At 39.4% G+C, this 25,418-nt stretch overlaps 1 protein-coding gene across 1 annotated transcript; it reads right to left on the bottom strand.

The window, feature by feature from the left end:
- Window positions 1–11,129: 11,129 nt before the first annotated feature.
- LOC123037503 (serine protease 7-like) lies at window positions 11,130–12,516 on the bottom strand. Its single transcript, XM_044458550.1, has 3 exons — window positions 12,456–12,516; window positions 11,772–12,186; window positions 11,130–11,718 (listed from the first exon to the last, which is right to left on the bottom strand). Exons 1-3 carry the CDS (start codon window positions 12,514–12,516, stop codon window positions 11,130–11,132), a joined length of 1,065 nt encoding a protein of 354 aa, XP_044314485.1.
- Window positions 12,517–25,418: the final 12,902 nt, after the last annotated feature.

Raw genomic sequence — 25,418 nt, 5'->3', positions numbered from 1 at the left:
AAATGCACGAAGGCCCAGAGATTTGTGTGCGTTTCTATATGAAGTGTGGGTGTGTGGAAGGCAAATCTAATGCGGACAACAAAAGCACCTGTGACCTGGAAAATGTCCCACTGTCCAGCCACCAAGTTTATGTCCGTGACCGTAGACGGTTCCGGTTCCGGGTTGGCTTTACGGGTCCGCTGTCAACAGCTGGGCGGCCCTTTAAGCCGCTTTTGGGCCACTTTAAGCCAGACACGGGTAAATATTTGCTCGAAGCATTGTTGTGCCGCCGAGAGTTCCACCCCGGCTCCAAATCAAACGAAGGCAGGAGGATGTTCATCAATTAAGTGTCATCAATCATTGGCGCATGGATCAAAATCAGTGAGTACAGCGACGGGCAAACATGTCACGGTACAAAATATCGTTTAACCTAAAATGCCAGGACCACAAAACCTATTTACTCCAGCTCTTGTGGAGTTGCCTTCTCAGAACCTCAGATCATCCCTCATTCGAGTTAACCATTTTGAACACCTAAATACACAAAAGCTAATGCATTTTCGGAGGGGTGGCGATTTCAGTGGCACCTTTAAGGGCATATCAATTACAATTGGTGACCCTGTCGGGTGACCCACTGAATTTCATCGCGGGCATAAAACTCAAAACGCTTAAAACTTTAAACGTTCGCCACTTGCTAAAGTTTGGCCATGCTTTATGGGCCGGCCACTAAGCTCAAATCAAGCGGAAATTCGAACACTCGGATTCGGAACGACTTGTGAAACAATGCTCCATTAATGGCGCCCAACGGTCCGCCCGCCAATCTTTTCCAATTCGAAATCAATGTCGAGCGGTTGCAGTTATGATTATTGCAGTTGTCAAAACTTTTTGGTGGAATGGTGGTGGTGCCTCTGCTGGATAATGGGCTGGGCAAACAGAAAGGAAAGGTTTATGCAAATGCCGGCAGGGCTTTTATACACTGGCAAACAGAAGGCGAGCGGAGGTCCAAGGCGATGGTTCGCTAAAAAATGCTTATGACTTGTGTAAACAATTTGGCCACAGTCCCGTGGTCCTTAGATATCCTGCCCGGCTCTCCAGTTACGTGTAGGTATGCCCCAACCCCATTCGCAAAACTCTGCTCCTGCTCCTGCTCCAGTTAGAGAGAAGACCGAAGGAGTATCTCCAGATCTGGTGTGTAAAAATATTTTATGGACTTTGGCATTTGCTGGGGAAAAGTTACTTTGCCCGATAAGCGAGCGTGTGTGACTTCCGTTTGTCCTTGCATGTCCTTCTTTTGCTGAAGAGAAGAACACAAACACACACACAGTTACACACTTGCTCGCACACATTTTTATGCATTTTCTTAGCGGCCATTTTTATGCCCGCACACGTTTTCCATTAGACATCAACAGGACTGTCATTTCCTTATTTCCCTCTGCGTTTCCTTGTTTGAACTCTCAGCATGGGTTAGCTGCCTAGTGGGTGTGGATTTTGGACAAGCTAACTTGAAACCTGTCACTCCTGCCACTAATTGAAAACTGGGTCAATTGCCGGGTAGCACATTAATCAAATGCGGAAGCCCCGCTTCGTTTTGCATTCGTCATTAAAGCAATTATCATGTTGGGACAATTACTCTTTGTTAGAAAGTTCCTGCTGCCAGCGATTGACTGAGAAACTGCTGGCTGCCAACTTCAAGCTGGGAAACTTCAAACTGCGAATCCATCCGCCAAATGAGAACTGCGCCAAGGTGGCATTAATCTTCATAAGCGTGACAAGTTCATTAGAATAGCAAACACGGCATTCATTTCCTACTTATCTGTTCCCCCATCCCGAGAAAATGCTACCCCTTGATGAGCTGCTAATTGAGACAGCGACTCCTCCTGAGCTTATGCATGGGCTTACATTTGATCAATAGGAGCATAAAATAAACAAATAATAAATGCTAGCTGTGGCAGGGAATGAGCAAAAGAAATAACTATGACTAATTATATAGAAAATCCAGGTATATATTGCTTTTGATTGTATAGTTTTTAAAGCGGATATCAGGTTGCTGGTAAATTTTCTATTTGAAATTGAATTCCTTTTGTATAAATCATTTTTTGAATATATAGCATAATGTTTCTAAAATTCTTAGATATTTGATTGAGCAAATATATAACTTTATGGGTACCCAAATAATTTAAAGAATACGTACTAATTGTAGGGTTTCAGTTTGCCCTATCTTGTATGGTTACAACTTTTATTCAGGTTGTAAAACAGTAAAAGGGTATGTAAAAATGATCCTTTATCCCCTTCTTTAACCCACTATACCCCTTTTATTTTCCACCGTGGTTCGCATAATTCCGCGGATATAATTTTTTAGCGAGGCGCTGGAGCGCGACGCGTATAATGCGCATAATTTCTATGCCACGTTGGTCACCCGAAAAGTAAATGTAGACACAGCAAAGTTGGCCGGAGACGGGGAACCACCGAGGTCGACCTTTGTGCCAGCACCACCCCAACTAAAACAACAACTGCAAAGGCTTTTGGCAATGGTTTTGCCACGGGGCAAGGGAAACTGGGAGTTGTGCCCATGAACAAAAGAGGTACATGCGAAAAATAAAACCTATTACCGGAATCATAATTATCTTTTATGGCCGCGTCTGTCATGACGACATTATGGCGTGGTCTACTCCTGGTTATCCATCCCTTTTCCCTATCCTATCTCCTATTTTTTTTTGCACAGAGAAAAACAGAGATAAATATCAATAATATCATTTCATAATGGACAACAATCGCATTTATTCAATCCAAAATATTTTTTTTATTTTTAAATTGATAATATATATATAAATAATTTAATTGTTGTAAGTCACATAAGACATAAGCTAATACCGAATTGGTTAGGATTTATTGAATGGTTTTCCAGTGCATTATACTGTATCTTTTTCTCTATCTCTCTCTCTGCACGTAGCAATAAAAAACCGCGAAATGCGGCCAAGTAGCGGCAGAAAAAAGTAACATAAATTACACACAAACCCCCAAAGCCCATAGTGGGGTTAAGCCAGGAGGGAGGGATGTGTGCGTGTTCGGGGGTCCCACAAATTATGTAGTCGGAATAATATTTTCATTACAGCCAGGAAAACAGTTTCGATTCCCCCTCGCAGACATCTGTCGCCACTTTTGCCTTGGCCGGCTGAAAACAGGTGTTTCCTAATTTATTGGCTTGGCCTGCAGACATTCCCCATTCCAAATAATAATTGCCATCTCACCACTGCGGAATGTACTTGTACCTCCTGCGAATTTATTATTTAAAATGGGATGGGAAGTGGAAAAAACATTGTCTGCGGCTGGCAGACAAATCAAAGTGCCAACATTGCTTGTCATGTGTTTTTTAATTTCTAATATTTCACGCGTCACACCCACACCCATTGGGAAAGTACACCCCATCCAATTTTCACCACCCCAATGTAATGCTAATGCCTGGCTGACAGAGGCCGCTGCCATTGTTGTGCACTTTGCTGCAAATTATGCGAGACACGTCGCCCCAGCCGCATTATTCGCATCTGAGCAGATCGAAAAAGGCCAGTACTGTGGACGTCTGGAGGTGTGCCCGAGGTGCATTTCCCTATAGAAAAGGAACAGGAAAAAAAGGGAGTTGGACTCATCCCCGGGCATCAATGGCATGGACAGCTCTACGTGTGATAATCCGAGTCCCGCTAAAGTTTTCTTAACTCGGGAAATCAGTTTTAAAGAAATACTAATACCTCTTAAAGGAGTTTTCGGTTTCAGTAACTTAAAATAAAATATTTTTTAAATTTAAATTATTAAATAAGTGATTGTGGTAATCACTTATATAATTGTCTAAAATTATTTAACATTATATTTTGAGACTTAAAGTAAGTTTAAATGAGTTGAATGATTTAAATATCGGGTATGGTACATACTTTGTTATGAATCCTATAATAATTTTGCATTGGAACTACTAAATACCCAACATTTTCTCAGTCTCAGTAACTCATGCTACCCTGTGAAATAAACAGGGCATATGGGGGTTTGTTGCGGTGGCTGTTCATTTCGCCCAAGGCCAAGTGTGTGGCATTCCCCTTTTAAAAAAGCGCAAAATGCACGTGCTTCCTTTGTGCGAATGCTGTTGTTGTATTTGTTGTTGTTGCTGTAATTGCTAGCCGCCGCCTGTTGACAGGATACTTCAACTATTGTTTGCCAGGATCCCCGACTCCTGTTTAATTCAGCATGAAATTGGTTTGTATTATGATTTTGCAGTCGCTCGCCTTTGGCGTTTGGCGAACACCTCAGCAAGTGTCGGCAGTCTTAAAGCTTTAAAACAGCACTCTTCCATAGAACAGAAATCCATAAAAAATATTTTCCTATTTGAGTATTTACTGCTGAAAAAGTTCACTTTGATGCTGCTTTAATTAAAAACTGCGCGCTTCGCGTAACTAGCACTTGATTAATTTTTGGTTGCACGCAAAAGTAACGCGAAAAAATGCAAAGCAAAACAGAGACCGAACCGCAAAAAGCGACGCAGAGTCGCAGGAAGGCAGGAAAAAAGGATTCAAATTAATTATGTCCATGCTGTGCTCCGGGGTTCCCGTCCTGGGTTCCATTCCGGGTTTTTGGACCGCTTCCACTTTACGTTATCAGCGCGTGCTCTGCATACGAGGTGGATAAGAGGATAGGGAATGGCCAGCCAGGAGGAGGAACCAAAACCAGGACCCAAATCAGGACGGGGACATTGCACGCTGTGCCCCCGAGAACTCGCCGCCATTCATTTCGGTGAACTTTGCAGCTTAGTGGGCGGTTGGCTTTGATATTGAATTTCCGCGAAATGAAATACGGAAACTGACCAGTTCGGATGTTATAGTGCAGGAATGGGCGTGATCACCGTATTTGTGTGATTTACAGGGCAGTGCAGTTCCATAAACCTAATGGTCAAAAGAGGAGGAATCAAATTGTTTATTGAATTTTAATAAAGAATTGAATATCTGCATTGAATGGAATGGGTTAAGTAAAAGATAAAGTAGTGAGTATACTTTGAAACAAAACAGCAAATTTTTAAGGTATATATAAATATTGCATTAAAAATTTTCATTTTAACGTTGATCAAATTTTGGACCCATTTTCATGTTAGTTATTTCTAAGTTTCCGATGACTGTTAATAAGGTGGCTCCCAATTGGATTCCCACAGTCCATAACTTTACCAAATTTAATCCGATTTCAAAGTGGCATACCTCTAAAGACTTGTGGTTTCATTCCCTAAAAATCTGCATTCAAAATTTTCAATTTAACGTTGATCAAATTTTGGACCCATTTTCATGTTAGTTATTTCTAAGTTTCCGATGACTGTTAATAAGGTGGCTCCCAATTGGATTCCCGCAGTCCATAACTTTACCAAATTTTATCCGATTTTAAAGTGGCATACCTCCAAAGACTCGTGGGTTCATTCCCTAAAAATCTGCATTCAAAATTTTCATTTTAACGTCGATCAAATTTTGGACCCATTTTCATGTTCGTTATTTCTAAGTTTCCGATGACTGTTAATAAGGTGGCCCCCAATTGGATTCCCACAGTCCATGTAGTAATATTTACAGTTGTACAATTACTTGAAAAACAAATGAGTTAAGCCTATAAAATACTGGGCATTTAAGAAAACCTTTTTCAAAAATGTTTGTCACCTTAGTTTAGAGCAAACACGTGTTTAAGGATTGACACCGAATAAAGTCGCGACATGAGTGGAAATCCTTTCAGATTTCCTGCGTTGTTCTTTAACCACGTAGTCCTTAAACCTGAGCACACGTACTCACAGATACAAAAACCACCACAAACAGATGTATAGATACAAATTCACATACAGTGGCAGGCTCTTCATTTGGCTTCGGAGACAAAGGAAACAAAACTCGTCCCTGCTCAGATATTAAATACAATATTAATAATCTCATATGTGCGGGTGGGTGGTCCCCGGGTGACTTTTGCGTTGCTTTTTTGGGTGGGTGTGTCGACAGCAGCCGCCAAGAGCCATCAGTCATCCACTCAGCCACACACACTCGATTTTTACCTTACTCGGGAACACTTCTAGACTTCGAGCCGCAGACTGGCGCCAGGCCAAAACAAAGAGTCATCAACAAAAGCGTAGTATCTCACTACCCCAGCCCTTATAATCAACCCCTATCCCTTTTCCCCAAAACGCAACCAACAATAGCTAATGTAAATGTTTGTCTGCTATTTGAATTTTAATTACTTTTCGCCGCGATGGCAGAAACTATTTGATATCCCCACCGAGCAGGGCCAAACCGAACTCACCTAAACGTAAACTTTTTAATGGAATTCCTGGCCAGAAGACCAGAAAAACTTTCCACTCCCCATTTGCCGGGATTCGAAAGCCAATCGGTGGACCAGGCCCAAAGCCAAAGAGCCAAGATCGTAATGCGCCTTAATTGAAATAAGTCCCCGACCAATTGTTAGACGCGCAGCCACTTAAGCTCGTCCAAGCCAAGGTGGAACTTACAGAGAGAAAAACCAAATTCATTAAGCTTCGGCTTTTTTTCCAGAAAATAGGTGATGGTGGAAAAACTTAAGCAATAAAGTGTATAATCAATTGAATGTTAATAAAGCCAAATAGCCAAATCGTATTAAATATTCGAACTTAAAGAATAAATATGAAAACACAAACAAGGATATTGTTAAATGTATTTATAGGCTAAAGTAGCGTTTGTCAAATAATTAAATAATAATTAATCAAATTTGTTTTAACTTTAATATTGACAATATTAAAATCATATATAAGAAGCTGTTCATCTGAAGCTCCCCGAGTTTCATGCCTCAGTGTACTTCTTTCCACACTCCCAATTGCACAATCAAGAATGAGCCCCAGTCTCCTTTTGGGTGGCATAAATTTTGGAATTGTTAGCCTGGGCCACTTGAACGGAAACGACTAATTCCCGTTGCCCAGATTGAGATGGAGCTGTCCCACTCCCGATTCACTTTACCCACTCCATCTTGGCCAGCTCCTTTGAGAGTTGAGACTGGTCTGGTGTCTGGCATCTGTTCCACAGACAGAGCAGAAACAGAATCGCGCTTCCTTGGGCGGCACAAAAATATTCGGCTGGCTCCCATGACTTGGAAATGCTTTTTATCGGATTGAGACGTGCGGTGTTCCTTCTACTTCGACTTCTGTGGTGAAACTTCGCAGGAAATTCAATCAAAGGTACAAGTTAATCCCGCGTGAGTTCATAAAGTTCACAAGCCAATTTATTTGCCAGGCACCATAAGTTTCTGGGGCAGCCTAAAGTTGTACCTTTAAAAAAGTCAACAAAGGTAAGGAAAAGTTTTTTCTTTTCAATCTTTCACAAGCTTTTAAACTGCTGTTACGTACTTACACTTTTTTGCAGTAGCTATATATTTCCTAACAAAGCATCAATAAATACTTAACCATTATGGACACTTTAAAAATAGTTAAATACTTAAATTAAATTAAATATGTAGTTGGTTCATTAACTTATTTAAATTATTTTTTTGAAGTCCTTGAAATGCTTTTGGCATGGTTTTAAACTGTTTACTTAACTTAATGAAATTTTTTTTTTTAATTTTTTTTAACCGTGTGTTTTTAAAGACGCACTTAGCTCGATTCAAGCATATTGAACTGATTTATCGAAAAGCACGCAAAGCAGCCAAACGATTTGTTTTCCCTGTGATCTCGCTCAAAGCAACGCAGCATAAAATCACGCGCCTTTGAGCCTTTTGAAGTCTCGAGAAAACTGAGCGAGTTTTTGGCTGCTGGAAGACAAAAGAGTTAAGGGGCTAAAAGGCGGATTCTGGAGTGTGCTTCGATTGTGTCTTCAATTAGTGTTAAGAGCTTGTCAAACAAGCAGCCAGATTAAAGCAAAGTCGATTTCCCGGGCCCCAAGCTTAGCCACCATCCTTCGATTTTCCTCTGCTAACATGCAACTAACCATGGCGAACACGTTTCGATTGTGGGCGTATCGAAAAGGATGGGGAAGAAATAAAGGACTCGACTCGAATCGATGGCCAATAGCCGTGAGCTCATTTCACCTCCGAAAAGGCAACAAACTGGCAGACGAGGGCAAACATCTAATTGCCTGGACAGAGCAAATAGAACAAGGCACTGGGGACTACTTAGGACTCGGGACAACGATAAAGAGGTGAAGGATTAATAGCAAATAAATTGATGTTGAAATAGCGATTACTAAAAAGGACGTAGGATAAACATTTCATTTTCTTGCTCACCCATAAATCACAGGAAAAATTTACCTATGAAAGGAAGATGTCATCGTGACAGGAGCGGGGAAAAAAAGACTGGACAAAACAAATTCCCATTCAGGCATTATCATATGAATTTCTTTTCTTCGGTCACATCCCAAAAAAAATAAACAACAAAAGCCAAATGTTGCATAAATTCGGCTGCCACTTGATGTGTGTATTACAACAAAAGGTGAGCCAGTTCGAAAATGAGGGATGGGATTCCGAGGGTGGACCAATATTTTGGGGGTGACCAATGCCGGACAATGCAAATCTTGACCAAAGAGCAGAAAGCGAAGCGAAAGGCATTGCTTGCATAAATTTTCATAAATTTCAGGCTTTGATTTATTTCATATATGGATTTTTTCTGAGGGAGGGCTTGGCCATTGATCTTTTTGTGAGTTTCTTTTTTTGAAGAACCTTTAATCAAAGTTTCCCGAAAATTTGCTCAATTTTCACATTCATTTCTGCAGTGAGAGTGTCTAAGCTTAAACAAAAAGAAGAAATTGTTTGCATGTCCAACAGAAACAATCAAATCGCAATTTACTGGCTCATGGAAAACCGATTTATCGTTGGCGAAGTTAGTCGGTCATAAAACATCCATTAACTTCATGTCAATGGTGCATACGCACACCATATACCCAGCCCCGTATATATTCCCTCGATTCCGATTCGTATTCCGATTCCGATTCCTGCCGGACAAGCGTTCATTTGTGGTATTTTTCACAGGGAGGGGCTTTTCACTGTGGGGCGTTGCAGTGTTGTTGCTCGGTGCAAATTACTGGGACTCAGAATCGGTCGAAACTCAACTGTGGCCTCTGCAATATGTCAGCGTTTTATTGTGGGGAAAGTTTCAAGGGGTAGCAAAGGTTGTTTCGGCATCAGCCGATTATTCGTAGTATAGAATATGGTAGGCAAAACCGTATTGATTTTTAGTAAGCTGAAGAGGATAAGATCATAACTTTTCTATTAAAAACCTATTTAAAGAACAACTATGGCTTAGATCTATTAGTTCTCTGATTCTTTAAAATAAAATTTATTTTTAGGATAGCAGGAAAAGGGATACATCCTTAAAATTAAATTAATTAAAAACAGAATAAAGTTAAGCTTTTGAATAGCATATTTTTGAACCTTAACTTAACTTCAAAAAATTGTCTTCAGCCAGCTTTTCCACTCCCCTAACCCATTTTTTACAGGGTATTTTAAATACGTCTCTCAAACTTTAAGCACAATTTTCCCGCTCCATCAGGCTCTTGCCCAGTGACACGTGATAAGAAATGTCATTCGGTTAGACTGTTAGGGAGGTGTATTGTGTAATTGAGGGCCGAAGGGCCAAAAAACTGTTGAAAAAACAATTGCACACGTAGGCAAAAGCAATTTGCCAATTGCCGCAAAGGAAATGTCGCCAAATGTATCTTACACTTTTTTTTTGGGAAACGGAATTTCTGAGTTTTGTCTCCCGTTCGCTGGAAAAGTCCACAATCATTTCACCCAAAGAGAGTTAATTGCTGGCGTCTGAAGTGAATTCTTCTCGCTGTCATTTGCAATGCCAGGAATACCAACTCCCGTTCAAAAGGGGGCGGAAAACTGGAGGGGGAGTGACACTTAATGTGAGCCGCCTTGGCAGAAACTTTTGAATTACCTCAGTTACCCAGGAGTGTTGAAATGGGTGTAGGGATGGGGAATCGGAATGGGAATTGCTACGGTTACAACATTCAAGCCTCGACGCCGTTTTCATTTATGCCGTTTCAAGTTGCTCAGCCAAGCATCCGAGTTTTCCGGGTGGTGGGTAGGAAAATGTTTGTCTTTCATTTGGCTCATCCTCCGAATTTCCTTGGCTGGTGGTGTCTGCTTAACAAATTCTCTACGATTATTACCTGCTGTTAAAAATTTCATAATCTCGCAGATAATAATTTAATGCGTCGTTTTAGTGGCCAACATTAAAAAGTTTGCCAAGAACATTTTCCGAGATAGGGAAAATTGAAAGGGAGTGGATTGGGGCAGAGGGTGGCGATGAGGTGGCGAAAGAACCTTGTCTGGCATTTAATATTGTTGTAAGCAGGTGATTCCGTTTCCCCTTTGCGGTCTCGGGATGACAAGCAGCTGGCCCTGGACTGGCTCCAATTTAAACTCCAATTCATAAGCCAACCGATGCAGATATAATATAAGCTTAACTAAATACTTTACCAAAAAGTCTCTCTTTTAACTTTAATAAGATAAACTGAAATCTACAACATAAATAAGAATAGTTCCAAGCCGAAGTTTATATACCCTTGCAGTTGTTACAATCTACAACATTTCGAATTCTATGCCTATATTACTAAAAACAATGAAGCTATGTCGATCTTCTGCTGCATTTCGATATCGTTTCTATGGCAGCCTATGATATTGTTGTCCGATTTTAATTTAATTAAAACCGTAATTCCTTAATATTTAAATATTACAAAATCCCAAAGAACAAACAAAAAAACTGAAATTATAATACCCTCTGCAAGGGTATAAAAACCGAAAAAGTTTCCAATTTGCATGCTGCAAATACAATGTTGCCGTGTAAATTACATTTCTACTTAAGTGCTCTCAGTTTTAAAGTTTGATGCTCGCTGCTATTGTAACCAAATATACAAAACTTACGCTTATTGGTACCTGTTGCATACGGAAAAAAAACATTTTTAGTTAATCTTCTGTACTCAAATCAGACCATCCAGGTAAGTATTTATTATTATGTTATCGCCTTTTTGATATTGTCATTTGAAAAAATTTTAGAGAACAAAATTGCAAGTTTAATGAGGATAAGTGGATTGGTAAGTTGAGGTTTTTTAATGTATTAGTTCATCAAATATGTTACAGCAGTATATGATATACATACGAATGTACATTTTATGGGCAAGTTCGATTCACTCCTAGGGCCGCATTTTTTCTTTGATCCAGTTTTCATATTCTGCAACGTTCGTGTAAAGAGCAGGCCAATTACTGCCGCATTGCTGCCTACCAGAGGACACAATGCCCTGTAGGATCCAAGAACCTTTATCATATGACATCAGTGGTCCACCGGAATCCCCTCCGCAGCTATTAACACCGCTTCGACCGCCGGCGCAAATTTTACTGCCATTCACGTGCATATATATAGATTCGTACTTTTTCATACAGGTATCGTTTTCGACAAAGGGAACACGCACTTTCTGCAGCGTGGGACTTCCCGTGCCACCATTCACAGTGTGACCCCAGCCTGCCACAGTTAAGAACTGACCGTCATTCAATATTCTGCCGCCTACAGTCGAGGGCAGACATATTGGCCGAATTGTTGGTGAATACTTAACCGCACTTTGCAAGCGGATTAAACCAATATCGTGCCAGTACTCTGAATCGGGGACATAATTTTTGTGAACATGGATTTCTTCAATGGCCACTGATTTAACTCCCCGTGAGCATATTCCTCCCAGGCAGTCCTCAGAGGTACGAGTGTCATGCTCGCCCAATCGAACAGATACCCTGAAAAATATTATTGACAGTGATATAAAAAATATTTGCAATGAGCCTCTTACAAAGTTCCAAACGGTGATGCATAGCTTCCAACCAGACAGTGAGCTGCTGTTACGACGTATCGATGATTGAGCAGCGATCCCCCGCATGGCGTTTCCGGCTCAGATCCATAGAAGCGTCTATACTCCAGCAAAACCATCCATGCAAATTCACTGATAGCGGTTTCATTGCCACCAAGGATTTTAATATGCGCGATATCACCTCCACAAGTTAATGGCTGGGGAAGTAAATAAGTGCTATCAAAATCGGTATCACCTGCGCAGCAGACAAAGTTGCCATCTCCACATCTGGATTCTTGAATGAATCGCGACTCCGAAAAGGTCCTTTTGCTCTTCGTATTCACGGACTTCAGTCCAAAGCAGTTATTGATATTCACACAATATCCTTTCCGTTCATTGGGATTTTGGCAGAGTAGATCTTCAAAAGAGATAAAAATAAATCCCAAAGATTTGATTTGTATTGAAGGTATTTAATGTTAAAATATAAAATAATAAAACCATAGCAATTCGATTTATTCAGAACAACTCATTAAGTTAAAGTAATGTAGGAAAAGGAACCTTTAAGTCACAGTATTGCTTCACATACGACAAAAATAAATGATTTGCTAATTTGTGTACCCTTTTTCACGGAGTATGTTTTCATTCCTTCTTTTTTTGTTTTAAAGGATGTTTTTTCAAAGCACTTACCATCGGCACGGAGCTCGCTGACAACCAGTATGCACATAAAAACCGTAACGAACACTTTCATTTTCGCTGGGACTGTCCTCTATCGCACTCGCCTTCGATCTGTTCAGAGCTCTCTAACTTCCGACTGTTAAATATATCAGTGTATGAGCTTTTATATACTATAATAACGTATAATCTTAAAGCTTTGGGAATTTTCAAAATTTCAATGGGCTTGGACTCAACGGAATAGAACTCACAGCCTAGCGCAGAGGTTAGACCATCAAAGGTTATGTTTGATAACGCTAGATTTCAAAATGAAATGGACCACATAAACCGCAACAATACAGACTCTCTGATAAAGAAATTTATTTATAAAATTGGGTTTGGACCAATAGCTTTTATGTTTTTTTAATTTTTAATTTCAAGTACAGATTTCAGTATTTGAGGACTAATTTTACTACTTTCTAATGTATGATTTAGGGATTGGTGTTAAAAAAATTAAATACAACTTGGTAAACTTTAAGGTTGCCACTTGCTAACTAAACACGAAAACAAGCAAACTTCGGCAAGCCGAAGTTTATATACCCTTGCAGCTTTTCCAAATCGACTACATTTCGATTTCTATGACTATATTACTAAAAACAATGAAGCTATGTCGATTTTGCGCTTCGTTTCTATGGCAGCTATATGATATTGTTAAATAAAACCGTAATTCCATAATTTTTAAATATTACTAAATCCCAATGAACAAAACAACAAAGATTTTCCGATTGTTCCATGGGAACTATTAATATATTCACCAGATCTGGCTCATTCCGACATATACTCTACCTGCAATACAAAAACAACTTTTGAGAAGTTTCAACCAGATGGCTTTAAAACTGATGGACTAGTTCGACTCGCCTGGTGATGCTGATCAAGAATATATATACTTTATAGGGTCGGAAATGTCTCCTTCACTGCGTTGCAAACTTTTGACTGAAATTATAATACCCTCTGCAGAGTATAATAAGAAATATATTATCCAAAATGAAACATTTACTGAAAGGTTGTTAACACACTTAAACAACTTTTCTGAATAGAATAGTTGATCTCTTTAATTGCTAAATTACTTTAATCCATTTCGTATGCGAGTGAAAATAACCCTTTTAAAAATCTATTAAGCTTGATCCAACGAAGAGTAACTGAACTTGCCAAAGTTCCTCTATCCCTTCTGTTCCCAAATGTGCGAGCATTAGCACGGCACATCGAAGTTTATCTATGACCAGGAGGACCACCACCTCCATTCCACCAATCCTTTCTGCGTGGAAGGTATGTGTCCTTGCGCCTGTCTGCCCAGCATGTGAACTTTTCAAAGTTATGCGCATTTCTGCTGACCATTGGCATTTTGCAGCTTTTGTTTTTGCCCGAGGACAGGAGCTCCTGTGGATGGAAAGTTGGGGGAGTGTACCGTCGTCCCTGGACAAAGACAAAGGTCGAGGGCGGCAGATGTTGCCCAATCGTTTTGTCTGCTGGCGCATCGCAGCATCGGTTTTGGGATTAATGCCTCGCCTGCTCCTTTTTTTCCCAGGTCCTGGCCAGTTTATTGAAAAGGTGACGTTGCCGCTGCTGCATCAGGAGCAAAAGTTTTGCCAAAGTTTGCCTGAGTTTGGCTCCTTTTTTTCGCCCTGTTCCTCTGCCGGCTGCTGCTGTCGATAATATCGATGCGGAACATATGTGAACATGTCGTTTGACACATTTGTCAGTTGGCTTAAAGTTTCCGCAGGAGAAGGGCATCATGGAGGGGAAACCAATCGAGTTAAGCTGCAATTGGTTGGGTATATTCGATGTGGGTAAATGTGCGGCATTCAAAGACAATTATTGGAGTGATTTTCAGCGGAGCAAACAGGTGTAAATGGTAATGATATTTTTGGCATTTGATTTAAAACAAGAGAGAACGCTATAGTCGGTTGCCCCGACTTTCAGATACCCGTTACTCAGGTAAAGGGAGTGCGAGGGAGATGGAGATAGAAACTTTGATCACGCATAACTTTTTAACGAATGGTCCGATTTGAAAAATTTCTTCTACATTTCGATAGGTATTAATAAACACAATAAAACTGCGTTTTTACTTTTCCGAAATATTTAAATTTTTAAAATCGTATATAAGCGATTGTGGGCGTTTAAATGGGCGTGGCACCTTTTTGAAACAAACTTGCGCTGCGTAGGAACTCCTAGAATCTGCATGCAAAATGCCAATCTTCTAGCTTTTATACTTTCCGAGATCTCAGCGTTCATACGGACAGACAGACGGACAGACGGACAGACGGACAGACGGACAGACAGACGGACAGACGGACATGGCTATATCGACTCGGCTAGTGACCCTGATCAAGAATATATACACTTTATAGGGTCGGAAACGCTTCCTTCTAGCTGTTACATACTTTTGCACGAATACAATATACCCTTTTACTCTACGAGTAACGGGTATAAATATGGTTATTTATAAGTAACCTTTTGCAGCTTGATGGTTATAAAATTAAATTAAATTAAAATTGAATTAATAAAATTTGGAGTTCAAATACTTCAAAATCTGCATTTAAAATGTTGAACATATTTTCTTTTATTGATTTTATTTTTGATAGAAGCTTAAAGACTTGCTTAAATCCCAACTATTATCGACTAAGTGCACACAACCAGGACTAAATTTGCATCTAAGCAGGCACTCACACTGGCAAGTCAAGGCCGAATTTTAAGCCACTTCACAGCAAATTAGATGCTTTCAACAGCTTCTCACCAACATACACAGATGAGAAGATATAGAAGGGGACTGTGTCTGTGATCACATCTGTTGACAAATGACTGGCAATGTTCAACGGTGTTTGGCAGCACTTGTGCGCCTCATTATGTGGCATTTTGGGCTAACCGCTTTAATTAGCCCAGCCCACGGACACAGATACTCCACACGCAACACACAGGAGAGCAGAGTGCAGGATGCAGGATGCATTGTCCTGTTCGCCGGCTGACCAGCAAAGCCACTTGAGAGCCACCAGGCAGTGGAAATCCTGTTGAGAGCTCGAGTCACAAATCAACCAAAATATATTATGCACCGCAAATTGTGCGGTAATTACTCGCACACACACACACACTCGCAGGTTGGGAAGGGAAGGGAAGGGGGTGAAGCGGAGACAGTTGCTAATTTATGGCGCACAGTGTAGCATACTTTCCAGCACCTGCACAAGACATCGACTCCGCGGCGACAATGGCGGCGTTAATTTGCCTGCTAATGAGCCACAAAAACAAGCACAGCCAACTGGCTTAATTATGTTAATTTCCCCCTGCTGCCACCCACTACAACGAAACACACAGCGAAAAAATATGAACTGTATTGTCAACATGATAACATTACACTATTTTATTAGGCAAACTAAAATTTTAATTTATTTACATTAGTCTCATTAAATAAATATTGCTTTTAGAATGTCAAATTGATCTTATAAATATAAATCGTTTTTTATATAACATACTTAAATAACTGAAACCATAAATGATTAATTTAAAAAAAATTAAGGGGTCAAGTTAAAAATAATTTTTGAATACACAAAATGATATTAAGTCTTAAAATTTACATAATTAAATTAAATTGAATTTAATAAAATGTATCTATATTTTAAGTGTGTATTATGGGTGGACTTAAATATTATGAAAAAATATTATTATTTTTTCCATATGCACTGTCAACGCTGCGTATACGTGATGTGGCTGCCATCAAGTTTTAGTGTCTGCACTTTTCGGGGTTTCCTCGCTCTCAATCGCCAATTCGTATCAAACGCAATTTTTGCACTGGCGCCAGTCGTATTCAGGAATTTTCTTTAAAGAACAAATTATTTTGCGGGGGTTGGAAAATGGGGAAGGAGGACTGTGTCAGTTTGTCGCTTCCTTTGCTTTCATATTTTGAATACAAATTGCTTTATTTGCGCTGCTGCGCCAATTTCAAAGTAGAGCTCCCTCTCCTCATATTTTTTTTAGCCACCAACCTCTCTTTGACTTGTCAGATTTGCTCTGCTGGAGTTATAAACAAGTGAGTTTGCCATTTCATACCTTTTTCCGCTCTCCACTACTTTTCAGACTGGTTTTGAATTTTATAACATGCTAAAGGGAGGTTTTTTTTTTTTTAATATAGGTGTATTTTGAGTTGTGGGGACACAGCAAGAGCAATTGCTCCCCAGCGAGCGTTTGTACCGGCAAAGTTATTTGCATGCCATTGTCCCTGGTTTACATTCTGTTTTTTTCCAGCTCCCTCCCATAATAATTGAATAATATTTGATACTTGACAAATCGTCTGATTCTAATTTGACATGCTGGCTGACAGGCGAGTGAGTGAATCAAGGTAATGGGACACAACATTGTTGGCAAATGAATCTTATTGCTCGCAGAGTTTTATGCGCGGATTAATGTCATCCGACTTTACGAGTCCGCATCTCTAATGCAACCCCTCCGTTTCCCCTCCTCTAAGACAACTTTGTTGTGTTTGGGCCATAAAAAGAGATTGGGAAAAAGCGACGGCAAACCGCAACCAAATTAGCCCTGGTTTATGGCTTCACATGCAGATCCGCTGCCGTGGAAGTTATGCATTGGAAATTTGCTTTTAATTAGCTGCTGACAAATTCGAGGACCACATTTCGCATTTGGAAAATAGGTTAGCTTCAACTTTGTAGCTCTGAAACATCCGCTGCAACCTAAATTTAGCCATTAGTGTAGATATGGGACTGCTCATATATCTGGAGGAAATTGGAAAGATTTGAAATTCTGAAGACTCTATGAAATTTGTAGATTAGAAACAAGTCATTGAGGGGCCCACAAATCTACCAAAAATACCAATTAAATATTGACTACATTTATACTCTAATTAAGTCTGTACTTTTTGTTGTCTTTTATGGTTGCTCTTGGAATTTTGCTTATATGTCTAATATAAATGAAACAATCAAATAATTTTCCACTCTCAATTCAGGTTGCATCCCATAAACTTCCAAGAATCGTGAAAAAGCAAAAATACTTGAACCCATATTGATAAACACTTTTATATATTTTTTGGGTGCGCAAAAAACGAAAACATTTTTATGAGCCGCCGTCTCCGCGGATGTAGAGGTTGTATAATTTTATGACAAATTAATACAATGGGCACGGCCAGAACGTATGCTGTATATACTAGAGGGGGTCGGGACATTTATGCGGTTATTTATCATTTTTAGCTAATATCGAATGAAACATTATTATTATTATTATATTTTGCACATTGCGCCTCATAAATGTGTGGAAAATGTTTACGCCGAGCGAAAATGATTCATACAATTACCGAGCGGAATGTTAATGTTGTTTTTGCCCCGCATAAATATCTAATATCGAATGGAAAACTGAAACCGAACGAGCCAAAGGTTAACAACATTAAATGGGCTAGGCCATAAATAAATAAATGATTTAGAGCCAATAACTCATGACGCAGTACACTATAAAAAGTGGAGCTGAATTATAGCGAAACATATGCATGAAATTTAATGGATAGTCTAAAAGCGAAGCTCTTTTATTAATTGGTTGATGATTCAGTAGAATATCTTAAGGCGAGCGCCTAGAATATTGTTGCTTACGTTGTTTTGGTCCAATATCGTAAGGGGAAATGCTGTTCTACTAACAGATTCTGTTTTGCCTCTGTTATATTTCTCTTGACTTATTTGCCGGATGATGCCAACATTTTCTCTGGGCTTTTAGTCGCCAGGCGGCCGTCGGAGCAACCACAGGTTTTTATATAGAGTGCACGATTTCGAGGTGGAGTGACACAAAGTATCTTGTCTTTTGTCGCCACATCGATGGGGAAAGTTTTGCTATTAAATGCTGCCAATTGCTGTGATTCATATGCTGTCAGGAGAGCTGGCAACTTTTTATGACAAACGGAAGACACTTGAGCAAAGTTTTCGCCCATAAAAAGTACAACTCGACCTGTCTCAGCTGCTGATTTTGGTTAATGGCTATGCCTTTGAACTATTGATGAGCCATTTGATACAATTAGCCACCCTTATGTAGAGACAAGTGCTTCCTTTGCAACTCTAATGCCCAAAAGCCGCCTCCCCGTTCCCTTGTCATTATTTATGTGCTTATTTCGTTTGGGTAATACTTGAAAAATAGCCACATTTCGCGCACCTTTTTGCTCTTTTTCCCGTAATGAGTTTTACTCCTTTTTCCCTGCTCGGTTTCCTCATTCCCGGCACGTTGCTGCATCCATCGACTTGACAGCCGGCCGAATGATTGAACGCGTGTCCATCAAAAAGTGTGTCTAATTGCTTTTTCCCGCTCCAACAAAAAACACGAAAAAAAGGAGAAAAAACGGGGTTACATTTCTGGGCAAAGGTAATTTTTTTGGTCTGCCATTTAGCTAGCTGTCCTATTTTGTAAATTTTTCGAAATTTGAACGGGGGTCTAATTTGATTTGTTTGGGGGAGGCATAGCCACTGGGCTACTTTTAAGGGTTAAGGATACTTTGCAAATTAAACAAGCAGAACATTTTAGGATTTTTAGGGAAAAGAGCTTATGAGTATTAATAATAAACACGAAAGGAAACTGTCTTTGACAAGACGATGTTTTAAATCCCTTGTTGTCACACCGAAAATTGATGACGTCGTGCATTGCACATAAACATATGACAGCTTTATGATATAGTCCTCGACTTTAGAAATCCCGAAAAATCAACTTGAGTTTCTTCTTTTTTTATCAAAACCTTGGTAGCTCGTTATAAAATTTCCAATCGATTGGCATTTATATACGGCTAATTTTCGCAGAAAATTTGTAGATAGAATTAATAGAAGCTTAAATCTAAACTTCTTCATTTATTTTTCAACCAGGAAAAATTCCTTAATGCAGTACTCGAAAATAAAATACTTTTAAAGGTTATATGCTAGGTAATAAAGCAGGCAAAATTGCCAATGATCTCAACAGCTGCGTTTCATAGGCTCCTTTTCCCTGAGGTCCTTCCTACTGGCTCCTTTCCTTGGGCTCGTGTTAATGTTATGTAAGTAATTTACCTCAACTACAATCTCTGTTTCTGTGCGTGTGCGTGGGCTTAATTTACTGCCTTTTCCCCACATTTTTCCCTCTCGGTGCTAAACACATTTACGTGTTATTCAATTTTGCAAACTAAACGTAAAAATATCCTGTTTCGCCCACTCCTGCCCCAAAAACAAACCAGAAAAACAACAACAGGAAATAGGCCTGGTGGAAAACTGTGGGGGAGTTGGGTGGCAGAAAGGGAAAAACACTTTCACTGCGGCAAAGTGTGTGTGCGTGTGGAAAAGTAAATATCAGGTTAATGGATTTGACGCCGCAGTTTGAGTTTCACTTTCACTTTTGGCCTGCCTACGTTTTTCCGCTGCTTCTGTTTCTTCTGCTGCAGCATTTTCCACTCAATAAATTCGCTCGACGGCTGCGGCAACGTTTTCCTGCCGATAAGCAATTTTCCCAGCAGCTTGCTTCATTTGTTTCTGCTTAGCGCAGCCAGAAACGAGTGGAAAACACCTTAGATGTCATTGTCTTAAACGCTGAAAATTGCTTAATGTGCCAGGAAAAATCGTTTTGAGAAAGCAGATGGAGGTGGGCATCAATATTAGTTATGGCGGAGAGGCTGAAAATAATATTGGGAAAATTTTAAATTGAAAAAAGAAGTCCGCATTTTTTTCGTAACTCTTTAACGCAAGAGAGACTAAAATTATCATCCGCATTTGTATAATCAGTATTTTGAAATAAGATTTAAATATTTAATTCCAAATGATGGCAATAAAAATATGTATTTCCTCTTTTTTACTACACAATCATTACATATTCGCCATTGATTACGCTTAAAATTAAATGGATTTTCGGAATTTTATCAGAATCGAACACATGTGATGTTTTCAATTTCACAGAGCCATTTCTTCAATTTCTTGCATCGTAAACTGCGCTTATGTCTGGTCATCACATACCACCCTCCAGTGCCTGGCTCAGGATTCCCATATGCAAAGTGGGGAAAGGATAATGGAGATGGAATCGGGGAAGGAAGGAGTAAGGGCAGGACAAGGTACAAATCACACGCGATCTCCTTGCGATGCGGAAAAGGAGCAGAGGCAGAGGAGTCCGCCAAGTCGCTAAGTCGTTTTAATGGCCAATAAAAGCAAAATGTTGTCACTTTTTTCGAATTTGTATAAATTTTCATTGCCCCGGATAAGCCGTTCTGAGCGCACAGTTCTCGCTTTTCTCTCGCTTTCCTGATGCTGAAATACTACGTGCAATTTTCCCCGTCCTTCGGAAAAATGGCTGAAGGGTTGCCGGTTTGTTGTTGTTTACGATGTACAAACTCTTTTTTTGCAACTTATCGCGTGCAGCAAGTGGGATTTCCCTTCGGAGTCTTGGGATGAAAATGGGCGCTGACTTTTATGTTTGCCTGGGCTTTGATTTAGTTTCGGCGGGCGAATCAATTTGTTTGCATGCGAATAAATAAATAAAATTCCAGGCGCTGGCACAAATCGCCATCGGAGGCCAATTTGATCGGTTTAAGCAGTTTTTACGACACTCGCTCGTGGCTAGATTTGTTCGCATTATGTCGCCATGATTATAATTTATTATTATCAATTGGCTGTGTGTCTGTTAGCCGCTTTCGTATCTCTACCCTGCCACTTTTTAAATGGCCCAAATCAACCGCTAAGCCTCGGTTCCACTTAATCCCGTTGCATACTTTGCGGCTCGGAGTTGGGCTTGATAAAATGGCGGATTGGAATAATAAAACTTTAAACATTTATATTAAAGTATTAATTAAGTTTGTTTCTAATGTATTTATTATTTATAATTCTCTGCTTCATATTATGGTTTTATTTTTTGGACTGCTTCAACATATAACAATTTATTTTATTCAAGTTTGGAAAACCAAAAAATGATTATTATATCTTGCAATTTAGAGCACCAAAAAATATGGCATGCTACCCAAAAACAGATGGTTCCTTATTTCATCATGTTCCTATCGTAAAGATTCCCACCACATCAATTTACCTTTGTTTAATGAAAGCTTTGCTCCCGTATTTTACAATCCAATCAAAAATTGCGAACAGGCTTCAAAGAAAATTATTGTTTATACCACGGTCTTTGCATAAATTTAATAATATCTATTTTACCTTAGGGCATGCACGAAAGGAAACAGGTTTATGGATGTCATAAATTGTTGTTTGCCGCGAACATGCGACCTTTGCTTTTCCACATGATTTTTCCCAATATAAAGAACGCAACTTTATGGCTATTTAATGGATCGAATGCGAAATGAGTTTGCCATGAGACTGAGGGCTGAGGGATTGATAATGACGTTGGTGCATTTGGCTAAAACGAAAGCGAAATTAAGGCAAATTAAATGAGCATTTCTCTGCGTTGCTTTTTGCGTCTCGCCGACGATTTGGCCGCGTTCCAAAATGATATGCAAAAGTGTTTTTAATTCGCAGCAAGTGTCGCTGGCTGACTGCAATTTATGGAACTCATGAAATGGTCTGGGGGAAGTCCCTCCTCTCTAGATTTCCCCTGCTTAGCCAAAATGCTTAACCGAATTCAGGTTGGCCACCCTGCCAGCATTTTTAATTGATTGAACCGACCATGTTCTCGAATCGAATGCTCTACGTTATCAATTAATGCGCTGCATTTTATTGTTAAGCACATTAACGCAGTCACGCAAAGTTACCCCGTTTTTCCCACCGATTTTCTGCGATAATTGCGCCTGGTCGGAGCGTGTAAATTTTAATCCAATTGTGTGCTGCCGAGCTTTCATACACACACACACTCTACCGTATATGTGTGTATTTATTTTTCCTAGCAGCTTTTCCGGCCGAATGCATTTGATTGTATTTTTCACTGCGCCGCCCCCACCTCTGGCCACGCCCCCTCGACTACATGATGCTGTTCATTGCGTTGGCCAACTGAAATTTGTTTTTCGGTTTTCGCCGCTCAAAGGTAAAACAAATGGGAGTGGTTTTGCGTTTAATATCGAATATCAAATATCCTCGTTTTATTATAATTCCAGTTTTATGTTAATTAAATTACAATTAAATTGCATTGTTTAAAACTAATAGCTATATTTGGTTTTTTTAATACTTCTTAGGTCCGGTATAAAAGCAAAGTTTCTTGAGAAAAATATAACTAATTTAACTTAATCAATACGTTCCTAAATATGTACTATTCCCGTCGGCTTTCAAAAATACCGCGTAAAGGGAACAGCAAACATTTCTGGTCGATTTTTGGCATTGTAAACTACATAAACACCAGGAATTGACCCTGGCAAAAGAGTGAGGAGTGGTGCATTTTCGGGCCCGCCATATGGTTCGGTTCAATTTAATAAGGTAAACTGTCTCATTAAATTTGGTAAATCTGAAACCTATCTAAGTGGGTGGGTGAGTAACCAAAGGGATGTAATACTGTCACAGCAATATCCTTATAAAAGTCACGCACATGATATCTTAGCCTGCGGGGAAATCCCTTTCATATCAACCCATCCTCTCTCATTAATAATTCCGCTTAAATGCTCTCTAATAATTTCCGCATAATTCATTGAGGCAAACGTGGAACGTTTTATGCGTCACTTGCGATAAGGTCGTCCTTTTGTCGTCGACACCGCAGATCCTGTCGCTGTTTGCTCTCCACAAATACAAACACCATCCACACACACACACTGACACCTCTGCCACCTCCTGGATATACCTATATTCATAGCCGATTGATAACCTTAATAAAATGCTTCGCATTATGCCAATCGATTGCACACCATGAATGTGTTTATCCTTTGCTCTGCTCCGCTGTACTCCGTTCTCCTCATTGTACTCCACCCCCCACCTCCGTTTAGATCCTGACAACGTGGGCGGTGGGAGAAGTTTGATGCGGGGGCGTGGCACACATCAAAACCGGCTGTTGCCAACAAAGGAAACGATGATGCGAAGTTGTAGGTGCACAAAGAAAAATTTTTATTAAAATCAGTGTGAGTTTATAGTGATTTTAGTCACTGTTAGCTTTTATTAATAATGTTAAATTAAATTTAAATTCTGCAATAAGGTAAGTTTGAGATTTTAAAAGAAGAGTTTTGATTAGTTTAAAAGTATAAATTTTAAGCCAACTTTTGAGTTAAATAAAATTGATATCAGCAAGTGGAAAATATTATATTGAATATATAAAAATAATATTCAAAGTAAAATATCTCGGAAATTGAAAACACTCTTACATGTTTAGTTCTCGGTGTAGAAACTCTTCTTGTGACTACCTTGTTGGCCTATTGAGCGGCTCCCCTATATCCGTTTCCCTTTCCCGATTTTCCATGCTCATTTACTGCTCTGGGGAAGGGGGGGGTCAGAAGGGGGCCGGGAAATATAAGTAGAGGGGGCGGCACGGCAATTGTGCAAAAAGTGCCAATAAAGCACATTCTTTGTTCGGCTCGCAAAGTGCTCAACAAAGCGGGCAGGAGGATAACGTGTTACGCAAGCTTAGACAGCGTCTGTGTGGGTGTGTGTCCATAAGTGTGTGTGTGGCTGAGTGTGCAAGGATAATAATAATAACCTATGAATAGGTAACAACTGTGAGAGAGCTCCAAAGAAAGGTGGTGCCCTTGATGCCCTGTAAGGAATATCAAACATTTTTGTAAGGAAAATATTGTAAATTTAAAAACAAAGTTATTACAATTTTATGATGTCTTAATAGAGTAACTATAGTCTTATTCAATTGTATATAACAAATTATTAAATGAATTTATTAATATATATTCCCATTCGAACTTCTCTGTTAGCAAGTTCATATACATATATAAACAACAATATATTAATTTTTGCATTATAATAATCGTATCCCCTTCTTGAATAGAGGGTATCCCTGTTGGAGGATGGCCTTTATGGAGTGGGTAGTACATCGTGGCTCAGCCCCCGTCGTTGATTGCACTGTAGGTGGCTCCATCTCCGTCTCCAAGCTCCACATCCAGATGCCCTTTTCAGCTCCTGAACCTGTGCTTGATTGTTTAGCTGTTGTGTCTGTGTATCCATCAGATACCCGATTGTTTGCCCAGCCCCTGGACGTGGATTCGGATATGAATGTGGATGTGGATGTGGTCCCAGAGAAGGAACTGAGGTGCAGCAGTCAGACGCAGACACACCTCATTGATTTTATTGTACTTTTTTCGCATTGAGGCATTGAAAACGCTCATAAAAATGCCCACACAATGAAAACGATGATGCGGCTGATGGTCCCCCGGGATTACGATTAGGGGGGGTATTCCATAGGAAAATTTAACCTGTGGTTTAGCTCTTTAATGGACAATGGCCGGCACACACTTATTCCCTTGCAGAATCCCATTTTGGTATACATACATGTGCACCGAGAGTGTGCAAGAAGAGACTTCTACACATACAAATATATGCCGCAGAATTGAAATCTGCTACAACAGTCTAATCAGAAAGAAATTTTACGATGTCTTGGAGCAGGGATCGCATACACAATATTATAATATGAATCGTAAAAGATCTTTTTTATTTTTAAGCTGTAAAAAAAAACGAAATTTAATGTTATGTATTTAAAGATTAATATTCAAAAAAAAATATTTAATATTAAAGACATCAAATGTATTTATAACTCAGAAGCTCCATTAATCACACTTTATACATATTATATTTTAGAAAAAATAAAATATCACCTCTAAATTAATGATCGCTGCTATTGTAATCAAATATACAAAATTTACGCTTATTAGTACCAATTCCATACTGAAACACACATTTTAATTTAATCTTCTGTACTCAAATCAAGGAAAGTATTTATTATAATATCGCTTTATTGACATTGAACAAAATTACAAGTTTAATGAGGTTAAGTGTAAGTAAGGTAAGTTTTTTTTTTATGTATTAGTTCATCAAATATGTTACAGCAGTATATAATATACACGAATGTATACTTATGGGCAAGTTCGATTCACTC

The sequence above is a fragment of the Drosophila rhopaloa genome, unplaced genomic scaffold, assembly GCF_018152115.1.
Source record: "Drosophila rhopaloa isolate 14029-0021.01 unplaced genomic scaffold, ASM1815211v1 contig_167, whole genome shotgun sequence".
In the NCBI taxonomy this organism is placed as follows: domain Eukaryota; kingdom Metazoa; phylum Arthropoda; class Insecta; order Diptera; family Drosophilidae; genus Drosophila; species Drosophila rhopaloa.
The sequence above is the reverse complement of the archived record's forward strand: the minus strand, read 5'-3'. Positions and strand labels throughout refer to the sequence as shown.